This window comes from Mastigoproctus giganteus, chromosome 1 (assembly GCF_048544385.1).
Source record: "Mastigoproctus giganteus isolate SK-2022 chromosome 1, ASM4854438v1, whole genome shotgun sequence".
In the NCBI taxonomy this organism is placed as follows: domain Eukaryota; kingdom Metazoa; phylum Arthropoda; class Arachnida; order Uropygi; family Thelyphonidae; genus Mastigoproctus; species Mastigoproctus giganteus.
The window spans coordinates 206,311,239-206,323,929 of record NC_143575.1 but is presented as its reverse complement, the minus strand read 5'-3'; the positions used below and the strand labels follow the sequence as shown (position 1 = coordinate 206,323,929).

The following is a 12,691-nucleotide window of genomic DNA, read 5'->3' as shown; positions in this document are numbered from 1 at the left end:
TGTCGAACCTTTTCTGTGGCTCTATTACACATCACCTTGTAGCTGTTATAGGCTTCAGTACTTTTTATTGCTCTGTAACTTTTCCATGCCACCTTTTTCTGCTCAAGTAATGTGGCAACTTCACTATTCATCCAACTTGGAACCCTTCTCGTGGAGTATTTTTTTAATGGTATATACGCATTCAAGGCATCTGTGATTAATGTTTTAAAAGCGTACCACAGTTCAATTGTATTCATTCTCTGCGCGATATCTACCCAGTTAATAGAGGCCATGTAGTACCTTAAGGCATCGTAATTTCCTTTCCTGAAATTAAAACCCATTCCTTTGCCTTTTACTTCTGCTACCTCTCTCGTCATCATCCACCGTAGAACTCCATGATCACTTCCTGCTACTGGTTCCTCTACTGTCAGCCCTGTTATGTCATCTGATTCATGTGTGATGATGAGGTCTAGGATATTCTTTTCTCTAGTACTTTCCCTGACATGTTGATACAAATAACAGTCATCTAGTTGATTTAAAAATTTTGTTCCCCATGTCGAGTTTCCTTCCCATTTACTCCAATCAATTAGAGGCAAATTGAAATCACCCATAATAAGACATTGACGCTTACTTGCCCATTCCATTTGCATGTAGAGGCTTTTGTCATAGTCTTCACAATCGCCTGGTCTGTAGATTACTCCTACTTGCATTGTACCTTTGTTTCCAACTATCTCACACCATACAGACTCTATACTAGCATGTGAAATGTCTGAATCCGGGAAAGCTATCGTCGCACTCAGGCTGCTTCTGATAAGAAGCATTACCCCACCACCCCTTCTATCTACTCTATCCTTCCTAAATACATTATACAAGCCGTACTGAAACTCATCATCCCCAATTTCTGGGTGGCACCACGTCTCCGTAAGCCCTATTATGTCCGCGTTACTTGTTTTAACCAGCAGTTTGAATTCGCTCATTTTATTGACGACACTTCTAACGTTACTGTATAAACAATTAAGATTTACTGTTCTTGTATATTTAACAACCCTAACACAACCCTTGAAGTTTTTTAGGCTCTCTTCCCTGATATTAGCTACCTGCTCACGTGAAACGTCTTTGCCCCCAGAACATCTAGATAATACGTCGAGTTGGGGTAACAGATAAGAACTCTTAAGGTATGTGCAAGAGTTACATTGACCAATATTATCAGATAAACGCGTGTCAGTATTACCCACATCCCCCCTAACTAGCAGTTTCCCTGAGCCTTTAAGGTATCCTCAATAATACTGGCAAAAACTTTTGCACCACCTTTGTTTAAGTGTATCCCGTCTCTACAAAACAAATTCTTTCTACCTACAAGTGTGGGCCATGCTGATAGAAATTTACCCCCTAAAGCCTTGCAGATTCCTTCAAGTCTTGAGTTAATCCACAAGGCTCTTAACATATAATCCCTCCTATCGTGTCTGGGCAGAATTGCAGACACATAGACATTATGGCCTAGCTCGCGACATTTCCTCAGCATGGTCCTGTATTTTTCCAACAAATCGTCAGATCGTGTACGTTTAATATTATTTGTTCCCACATGAATAATAATATTTTCTTTACCCCCTTTAAAATCTGGCAGTCTGTTGGTGACATCATCAATAGTTGCTCCCGGCAGACATACCCTGGTTCTGCTCCACCTATCTTTATTACAAAAAATATTCCCCGTTTCCCTGACAATGGAGTCTCCTAATAAAACAATGTCCTTTTTAACCAGGGTAGTTTGCACTTGGTTTTTCTGTTTTGAGGCTCGAATCGGGTGTGCATCACTTGGTAGATTGCTGGAGTTTTGAGTCCCTGACGAGCTCCCAGAAGCATTATTTTCGAGGGCAAGCACTCGTTTTTTCAGGGAATCAAATTGTTCCATCAGTGCACCAAATTGTAATTTAAGATCGGTGCACTCCTTACATCGATCACAAAGAAAAGAATCCCCAGGTGAGGTAGGATTAGTCACCAGGTCGACCTTGGAAAACATTCCACAGGTTCCACAACGGATTAAATCATGACTCACCCGTAAATCGCCATCTGCTATTTCCGTGTGAGTCACGATACCCTGTGACGTGTTTAAGGCAGATCTCGTAACTACCATTATAAAATTAAATAAATATCAATGAAAGTAACTTTAAAAAATTATATCTATAATATTATTAAAATCAAACAGTTACAGGAAAACCTATAACAAAATAATCCAACAATATCTAAATAAATCAAATATTTAAAAGCACTATCCAAAAGTAAACCACTTAACTGAGGAGCCCTGTCTAAGCGCATCCGCTCACCTCGAATGCCAACGTACAAAAAAAAAATGAATATCAGTTTCGGTCAGTTTCGCAGGGAATGCATCTGCAGCATCTTTATTGGCTGATGCAGCTTCTCCACACATTTTCACCTTATGAAAATCATGCCATTGATGAAAATTTGCAAACCATTCTGAACTTGCTGGAAACGGCTTAACTTCCCCATTCTCATGTTCTTTTAAATTATAAAGGCTACAAGCTTTCTCTTGCACTTGTGCTAGGCAAATGCATTTTTTATTATGGTCACTCATCCATGTAGCAAGCATTTTTTACATAAGTTCCATCAAACTTGCTTGAGCATACGACTTTTGTGCAGTTAAGGGCACACCACTCTTAACACTATCTTTAATTTTATGAGCACTAACTCGAATAGTACGTAATGTACTCTCACCTTGTTTGTAGTGCTTAAGCACTTCAAGTTTTATTTAAAGCGAAATTGATTTCCTCGAGCGCTTATCATCACTTCCACTAGAACTACGAAGGTGCTTACTAGCAGTAAGGGTAATAATAAAAACAAAATAAGTAAAAATGAGCACAAAAGAAAAAAAAAAAAATTATGCACTTCCAATAGACGACCAATCGACAACCTTCGGCAAAACAAAATGAGAAAATAGTGGGCTATCGCACTGGCCTCTCATGGCACTTTCCATAAATATGGTTGCCACACGTTATTTTAAATTCGTGTAATTTAAACATGCATAAATTAAGACGTCACTGTATAAATGTGTGGTGCTAAACAGAGCATTTATTCCTTTACAATATGTGCTTGCGTTCAGTTTTCGTATACAGTGAATATAATATATTTGTCTGGAAATCAGCCAAAACTTGAATTTTGCAGGAAAGGAAGAATATGGTGCTATTTCTAGTCTGAAGTGGGGATATTTCAAATTTAATGTTTTGAGATACACTAGTAGTAGAAGGAAGAGAACAATCACAATTAAGGTAAAAAAAATGTAAACCGCAGCCATTTTAATCCACTGCAGGATGGAAGCCTCCTCAACAATTCATGATGAGGGAAATGGACCATAATCTTGCCACGCCAGACCAGTGACAATTGGCAGATCGACAATATTTAGCAGTCAGGGGCTTGAACCCCATTCCACTTAAAGAGTATGCGCTACTGCACATGACCACTCAGCTACGGAGGCCATAACAATCACAACAAATGATAGAAATTACTAAAAGGTTTGGACAATTCACTGTTATAAATAATATCATGTAAATATAACATTAATAAAGTAATATGGGCAAACTGAAAAAGGAACACAGACACCAAACTACCATAGGATGAGAGATAGAAATAGAAAATCAGAGCAAGATATTAAGATACCTTCTTTGGAGAGTACCTAACAATCAAAATCATGCATTTTTCTGAAATATGGATTTTTCTAAAAATAACCTAACGTGATACATCGGCATATAAAGCAGAGGTTCCTAAACTTTTATACTTTTAGCCCCCTTAAAATGTTTCATAAATTTCATGTATTACCCCCCCCCCCCACCAAGTTACAGAACAGATCTGACATAAAATTTAGATATCAATATACATTCGGCTCACATCTAATGAATACAGGCTTGGCAAACCCAGGATCCTGAGATGGATATCATCATTCTTTTCTTTCTTGGTGATCCCTTTCTACTCTCTCTCTCTCAGGGTAACTTGAGAATTTCTTTTTTTTTTTTTTGGTTGGTGCAGCATAAGCCTCAGGGTTCCTTGCACCATATGGCTAATAATAATAATAATAATAATAATAATAATAATAATAATACTTTTATAAATTAATATGTACTTCAATACATTTAATCTCAAAGGAATAAAATATGAATACAATACAAACAGAAATAAATAAAAATGATTTGTACCGGAATTAGTGGGGATGGTTTGTTCATATTTTGTTTAAAAAAGTGCTTCATGAAAACAAGTGCCCCACACTTTGGGAATCTCTGATATAAAGAATAATTTAAATGTATGAGTAAAGGGTATAGAACCATTGGGAAATCACAAAGAGGGAGGAAATTGCATACATTTCTTGATATTTCAGATGAATATCAACTGGTTAATACCTAGTTGATATTCATTTCAAGAATATCAACTGGGTATTAACCAGTCACTGCATCCATCACTTCCTGTTTCAAACCCATTCTATACATTGAGGAGTAACCCAAAAGGTTCTCTATTAAGAATTTGAAATGAAAAATCTCTATTGAGTAGGATCAAAATGATCCTCAAAAATGGCACTATCCTACATGCAATCACACATTACTGAGGAAAGAATTTTAAGTTTTTAACAATTAAAAAAGAAAGCTGTCATGCGAGGATACTATTATATATTTACCTGGAGTATTAAAAAGGCGTGCATTCAAACAGTCATATCGAAGGCTTTGCTTGCAGCTGTAGGACCTATTTACTAACTGCACTATTTGTTCCATGTCAGCATTATACACAATATCCTGAATAAAACTTCCTGGCTTACTGAAACCTTTAACTTCGGTGGGTCGTTCATTCATGTGGTGCAGATGTGTTACAGCTGGACTTTCATCTGTTGAATAAAGCAATGTAAATTATTGATAATTATAAATAATTGTTTATCTGAATACTATTCAATACATAATTTTATGTTCTAATTATAAGCTAAAAATGCATCAAATACTGTTGTATTATTGAATATGGCAGTGTTTACATCTTTTCTGGGAATTTGAAAATCTAGTATGGTACTTTTTTTTTTTTAAATTAATTCCCACTCTTATGGTTGTGGTAACTTTACAATTTTGCCTGCCAAATGCCAACTTGGGGGGTTCATCATACCACAGTGGTCACCTGCTGATGAACCCACAAGCAGCCAAAGAGTTTCTTACAATACCTGGATTGAGATCATTTTAAGATCAGATGTGGTTAAACCACACCTGATCTTAAACAAGGTTTATGGAAGTTACACCAGACACCTCCATAATTTGAAGTGATTGTTGATAATATTCGCACAATACCAAACTAATCCTGAATTAGCTGCTTAAGGCTAGCATTTCTGTCATATTTTCTGCATTTAAGCCTATGGGGAGTCTCCAGTGAGTACCCAGAGCCTGCAATATGAGCAGCCAAGACATATTCTGATCCCTCTTTCACACATAGGAGATCTGGCTTTCTCAGACCTTCCTGAGTATTATAATGAGGCTCTAGAAGAGTCACCCAGCCTTTCTGACTTAGACGATTGTTCACTAAGTTCACCACAGTATCATGCCTTTTAATCCTGGTGTCATGGGACCTATGACATGGAGGGCAATGTGGGAAAGAGTTTCTACAGCATCACACCCCACCCTACAAAACTGATCTGAAGACCACCCTCTAGATGTCCTGGAAAGGGTAGGAAGGGCATTTATACGGGTCTTGATCAAGTCAATATAGGAACGATCAGCCAAGAGCCAGGTCCCATCTCCAACCCACTGATGCTGGGCAGGGACTTTGGTTGACTCCTCCAGAGAACAACCATCAAAGGTGTTGTGAAGAAGGGACTGCCACCTAACTTTCGTCTTGCTCTTGGAGTCTATTAAGGAATGCCTACCAATCTGCAGTCGCCTGGCATCATTGATTTCCTCCTTCAAGGGGGAAGCAGTAGCAATGGCCCTATCCAAATGGGAGGAATATTGAAGCTTCTCTAGAAGTCTGGCTTAAGGGTGCTCTCACGTAGAACGCAGGTGACCGCTTACTTGGAACCAGCAGCAACATGCAGCTGAAGCTTCTCACTGGGTATGAACACATAGAAAGCAGTGACCAGTGCAACTTATCACTATGCGATGGGGTAGGTTTTTTTACGGGCGCCAATGTATTGCGGAATGTTAATCCATTTAGCTTTCAGGTAAACTGGACGGTAAAATTGCCGATCAACCACGCCTGCAGTTCAGCGGGTGTCCCGTAATTTTCAGGTGAAACATCGAAAGATAAATAATTAGGGGAAAGGATAGGGAGCGGGTTGTTTACTAATGCCCATCGCAAGACATTTCGATAAAATATTTGTTGGAATGAGCACTGAAATAATTGAAAGAGGAAGGGAATAAAATTTTTGCAGGCGAAGAATTTAAAATTTATCAACGAAAAAAAAAAAAAAAAAAAATGTTAAAGTTGCAAAGTGTTCAGAAGCTATACATAAATATAGTGTTATGTATTGATAGCAGTTGAGGAGAATGGGAAAGAAAATAAATTAGAAGAGAGGAGGAAGCATAGTTACAAATCGAAAAAGTTAAAAACATAATAAAAGACAAAAAAATAATACATTTTGAACGTAAGATATAATATGCATGAGTATATTGTCCCATGCCGAACAAACCTGGCATCTCTTCCAGTGTCAACCACCAGAATTGTTCAAAAAACGATAATTTTTCTTTTTAAAGACTAATCTCTGCCATATACATGGTGGTTACCAGACTTCCTCGTTTCCGAGGACATGTCCTAGTTTTTAGGGCATCCTCGGACGTCCCACGGATTTTACACTTGTGTCCTAGTTTTTTTTATAAATATAAAAAAAAAAAAAATCATCACATCGTAAAATGAATTTTTATTAAACATTCTGTGCTTTTGCACCTTCGGTCAATAAAACAGAATAAATAAAATTAATGCGCCGATTGCATTAAGTGGACTGCATTACCTCAAAATTACACAAGTCAAATTATGACTTCGCTATGTCTCTCTCTCGAACTCAGTGACACTCGGACGAAATCAGAAACCTCTGCCATGTCTCTCTCTCTCTAACTCAACATTTTATAATTACTTACTTTGTAATCTAAACTTACTGATAATTATTGGCAGTAACAATAAATACCATATCGTAATTTAAAAAAAAAAAAAAAGGAAGAATAAGATGACTACGCTTTCATTTTCCGCTTTTTTATATATATATTTCTTCAATATATATATTTGCACCTGAGTGTGCAGAGCAACAGCAAAGGATATAAAAGTTTATATATGTGAGGTAGAATTAATAAATTACACAAAATGCCAAAACTAATAGGAGAAAGACAGCAGAAATTAGAGATGTTGAAGCCACGAGAAGGAATGTGAATATCCTAATGAAATAATGAATTTAGCAAAAATTATAGGCTGAATTGAATAGCCAATTAGAGAGAGAAGTGATTAAGTTAATATATGGAGTAATAGCCAGCATCAAATAGGGGTAGGCAATTTTGGTCCGAGAAAGGGGTAGAGAAATTATAAAATTATAATTTCTCTACCCCTTTCTGGGACCAAAATTGCCCACCTATATTTGATGCTGGCCATTACTCCGTATATTAATTTAATCATTTTTGCTTTACAGCTCCTTTCTCTCTAATTGGCTATTCAATTCAGCCTATAATTTTGCTTAATTCATTATTTCATTAGGATATCCACAGTTTCTCTTCCTCACGCCTTCAATTCTCCAATTTATGCTATCCTTCTCCTATTAGTTTTGGCAATTTGTGTAATTTATATGCATCTAGCTTCACACTTTTAAACAGACTTATTAATTCTACCTCACATATATATATTTAATATAAAACAGATTTATATATAGATATATATATTTATGTAATGCACTGCATACATAAATCGTTATAGAATTTTATATTTTATGTTTTTTTATTTTTATTTTGAATTGTAATTGTGAGTTTCTGTTATAAATTTTTAACATTCCTGTTCGAATGTAGTTTTTCTGTTTTATCCCAGATTGGTCGTCAAATCAAAGCTTCTATGTCCATATTGAAATAAATGTGTGGCGTCGACAACCAGCGAGCTTAAATAAAAATTCTTTTAAGCAAGCTGGGGGATTAGCACAACCATCTAGTGCAATTCCAATATGTTTTTGCGGACACCTCTGTCTACGCGTGACTTGGTGGAGAGGGGAGGGGGTGAATCACTTTTTCCGCGGATTAATTTTGGATGATTACCAGTGATTTTTAGATATAGAATAATAATAGAATTCATACATTTTCAGGATAGAAATCGTAAAGACATTTATGATTTCTATTGCTAAATACGATATGTATTTTTAAAAATAATTAAGTTTAATTTAATGTTAACTGCAGATGGAAAACCTAGATTAATTGAGGTAGGATATATGAAATCGATGGGAAATAGAAGTCACTGTCTTTTTTTAGGCCATGATTTAAAATATAATTCATATGCATATTTTAGACACCTCTTTCTTCAAATAGGCCTCTGGGGTTGGGTATATTCATACTATGATTTTTAGCGTTTCTCACCAACCATTGAAGTAAAAACGAAAACCAAAATCTTAAAAAGCTTTATATTTAAATTTACAATAAATTTACAGTAGATCAAACAAAACAAAATAAGTGTGATTATACAAATAAAATGTTACTGATAATAAAATACTGAATTAAGATAGGATAAAACAAATGTAGTTTACAGTGAATGTACAAATAAAATGATAATAAAATACTGAATTAAAATACAATAAAATAATACTAGATTAAAAGCGCTAAAATAACTGAAGCTTTCAAAGGCTTCTGCCTTCTTCCTCAACAGTGCTGTTGAGGAAGAAGGCAGAAGCCTTTGAAAGCTTCAGTTATTTTAGCGCTTTTAATCTAGTATATTTTATTGTTGAGGAAGCACTGTTGAGGAAGAAGGCAGAAGCCTTTGAAAGCTTCAGTTATTTTAGCACTTTTAATCTAGTATATTTTATTGTATTTTAATTCAGTATTTTATTATCATTTTATTTGTACATTCACTGTAAACTACATTTGTTTTATCCTATCTTAATTCAGTATTTTATTATCAGTAACATTTTATTTGTATAATCACACTTATTTTGCTTTGTTTGATCTACTGTAAATTTATTGTAAATTTAAATATAAAGCTTTTTAAGATTTTAGGCACCGTTCAGGCTGCAATTTGTTGTACAAAGGAAAACAGTAAGAAACTTAAAAAAAAAAAAAAAAGACATTTATTTATAAATCAATGATAAAACATTCAATGTGATTTTTTTAGAAACAGAATAAGTATAAATCTAAAAAGTGAAGTAATGAAAAGTTTATTTTACATATTCCAAAGCCATTTCTTCGTTGTCATATTGATTAATTAATTATTATTTTTTTTTCTTTCAAGATTTGAAAACAATAAGGAACTGATGGGTATACCCAATCCCTGTACATTACAGTAGACAAATTTTGAATCACAATTTATGTAACGAATTGGATGATTATAAAGGGCAATTTTTAAATATATCAGAACAAATCAAGAAACGTTGTTTCAAATTCGAATAATAAATGGTATTAATATTTTTTCTTGCTAACATTTCTCCATGGTATTCCTTTTTACAGAATGCGTACCCAGTTGACACTTTTGTTCCATATTGTGCATTTTACATAAATCCATAAATGTCTGAAATCAAAATTTCAGTATCCATGCTTAAAACTTCTGGATTACAGGTTGGTTTTCTTTATGTCACCATGAATTCTTGCATTTTACAGCAACAGTAGTGCAATTGCCTAAGGGCCACAGGTGCAAGCAACACGTACCCAGTTGAGTGATATCTGTACTTCCCTGGGAATCAGCAAGCTTAATTTGTTGAGGTAAGCTGGGGGATTAACACAAGAAGCGATGCCGCTGTCCACACACTGTTACTGTATGCACTCCCATTGACTTACATTGTTCATTTAGGCTACCTGTAGCTGCTGGTCCCAAGTAAGCGGTCACCTGCGTTCTACGTGAGAGCACCATTTTTTTTTTTTTTTTTTGGTAGTTGTTGGCGCATAGGCTTCTGTGGCCATAATGCACCTCCCAAGGTTTTTGCAGTACTTTGATCCAAGCCCGAGGCGGGAATCGAACCCGCGACCTTTGGGTTGCCAGGCAGGCACTTTACCCACCCGGCTAGCCCGGCCGGCTGAGAGCACCATAAGGATTGGGATAACCCACCAGCAGAGACATCAGTATACAGATATGGAGTGACAAGATCCTTGGGTAATCTTAACCATCTTTTAACAGTCAACCTAACCTGATCTGAAGATCTAAATTAAGCTGATCAGCTGTGACTCTTCCCAGTACAAGACGATAAAATCCGGGTATCAAATAGTGCTTTAAAATAAAGAACCTTTGCTGTGGCTTGGGGAGGGGGGGTAGTTAGACTTCTCAGCAACAGATCAAGGTCAGCTCCAAACAAAATTTTCCCAGTTGTGGAAAATTCAACACCAAGGTATTCCCATCTGTCTAATACTTCAAGTGATGGTAACATCTCCTCTCCCAAAAGAAACCTTCCAGGTTGGACAACTTGGGTAAATGATGCCTTTGCAATGCTTCAAAAACAGCTGGATGGGAGACAAAAGCCTTCATAATGTCCAATAAATAAAGATGACGAAGATTCTTCCTCGAATGGAACAGAAGGGCTTGAAGTAGTGAGACATTCTCTGCTGTCCCATCCACAGGAACAAATGCTCTCTGGCATGGATCTAACTGTATTACTGAAGATAGCTGAGATACCATTATTTTATGATACATTCTAGTTAGCACTGATGACACTGAGATGGGTTGATATTCTGACAGTGAAGTTAATCTCAAATCACATACACCCTCAATTGACACCCATATGTCATCTATTTAGATCCTCTGTTTTGCGTTAATTATAAAAAAGTAATCTTTAGCTTTTTTCATCACTAAATTGGAAATGGTTATCTTAAATTATGATTTTCTAAACCTAATTAAAAAAACTGAACAAAAAGAAATGACAGAAACCAATAATAATAATAAAGTTTTAATAATTTTAATAATAAAGTAATAATAATAATAAATAAAGTAATAATAATAATAAATAAAGTAATAATAAAATAATAATAATAAAGCTGCTTCTAGGATGGCAAGGTCTAGCACCAGACCTTGCCATCCTAGAAGCAGCCATAAACTAACTAAAAATGGATTAAGAAGACTGCTAGAAGATTAAATATTAATGTTTTTACCACATTTTTTATAGAATTTAAGGTCACAGGACTCCCCCCCCACCTACAAAACTGAAATGTAGATGCTTGTGTGGTGTATGGGAGTCAGGGGCACCTGATAAGGTGTTGGGTGCCCTCCGTTAGTTCCAGCAATGGCAGAGTGATGCAAGGAAGGAAATGTATGTATCATTTAAACAAAAACAATAACGAAAAAATCAAATAAACAATAAATAAATGAAATAAAATAATCATAAATCCAACATATGTCACTCTCACACACTTCATTTACTTGTTTCTTCTAACTGTAGTGCAACCACTACAGTTAGACTCCGCAAACTTTTGTTTGCGGAGCAGTCAAGTATGGGACATGATACTGCCATGGGGGATGTCTTTGTGTGTGCGCGATGCAAGGAGTGTAAGGAGATAAGGCGACAACTCAGCGTTGTTATGGGCCTATATGAGAGCTTGAAGGATAGGGTGGATGCCCTCGAAGGATTACAAGTGAGGGGCCCATCAAGCTCTCAGCTGCCCACACCAATGCCAGAGCTTGCACTTGGTCATCGCGGAACACAGCGGCAACCCCCAAGGCAGAATGCGCTGGTCCCAAAGGAACTAGTAGTTGTTGGTGACTCTATTGTCAGGGAAACGGGAAACATGCTTTGTAAAAAGGATAGGTGGAATAGGACCAGGGTATGTCTGCCAGGGGCAAAAGTTGATGACGTTGTAGAGCGGATATCATCTTTTAAGGGCACAAAAGGTGATATAGTTGTACACGTTGGCACTAATGACATTAAGAGTAGGAGACCGGCGGAATTACTTGACAAGTACAGGTCACTGATGAAAAAAAGCCGTGAATTAGGGTTGAAATTGAAAGTGTCTGCAATTCTGCCCAGACACGATAGGAGGGAGTATATGATGAGAGCCCTGTCAATCAATTCGGCCCTGGAAAGATTGTGCAGGGCTCAAGGGGTAGAATTTTTTTCAGCCTGGTCTGTACTTGTTAACAGGAGAGACTGCTTCTACAGGGATGGGATACACTTAAATAGAAAGGGTGCAAGAATGTTTGCTGATGCTATCGAGGCAATGTTAGGTGGGTCGGAAAACTGCTAGATTGGGGGGATACAAGGACTAATAGATTAACAGTAGCCACTGGCAGAGGTGAAAGTGATTCTTGCACTGCTTCTATTGGAATGAGCCGCAGCCTGGAAAATAAGATGCAGGATATTTCAGAGACTGCTGGGAATCATTGGGGTACAAATAAACACATGGGTTGTGTTAGGGTAGCTAAGAAAAAGAACAGGTGCATATATACTTGTGTGTACACCAATGCTAGGAGTTTAGTAAATAAATTTGATGAATTTGAGGTATTGCTCAAAACATCAAAGGCAGATATTGTGGGGATTTCAGAGACGTGGTGTCACACAGATATAAGAAATGCAGAACTGGAATTTGGGGAG

General features: G+C 36.6%; 1 protein-coding gene across 1 annotated transcript in view; it reads right to left on the bottom strand.

Annotated features, from left to right (window-relative positions):
- Nrx-IV (neurexin-4) overlaps positions 1-12,691 on the bottom strand; it is a 405,554-nt gene that overhangs the window by 107,802 nt on the left and 285,061 nt on the right. The window contains exon 14 of the mRNA XM_090384064.1: positions 4,655-4,858. Within this exon, the coding sequence (XP_090240190.1) occupies positions 4,655-4,858 (204 nt within the window). The remainder of the gene's footprint in view (positions 1-4,654; positions 4,859-12,691) is intronic.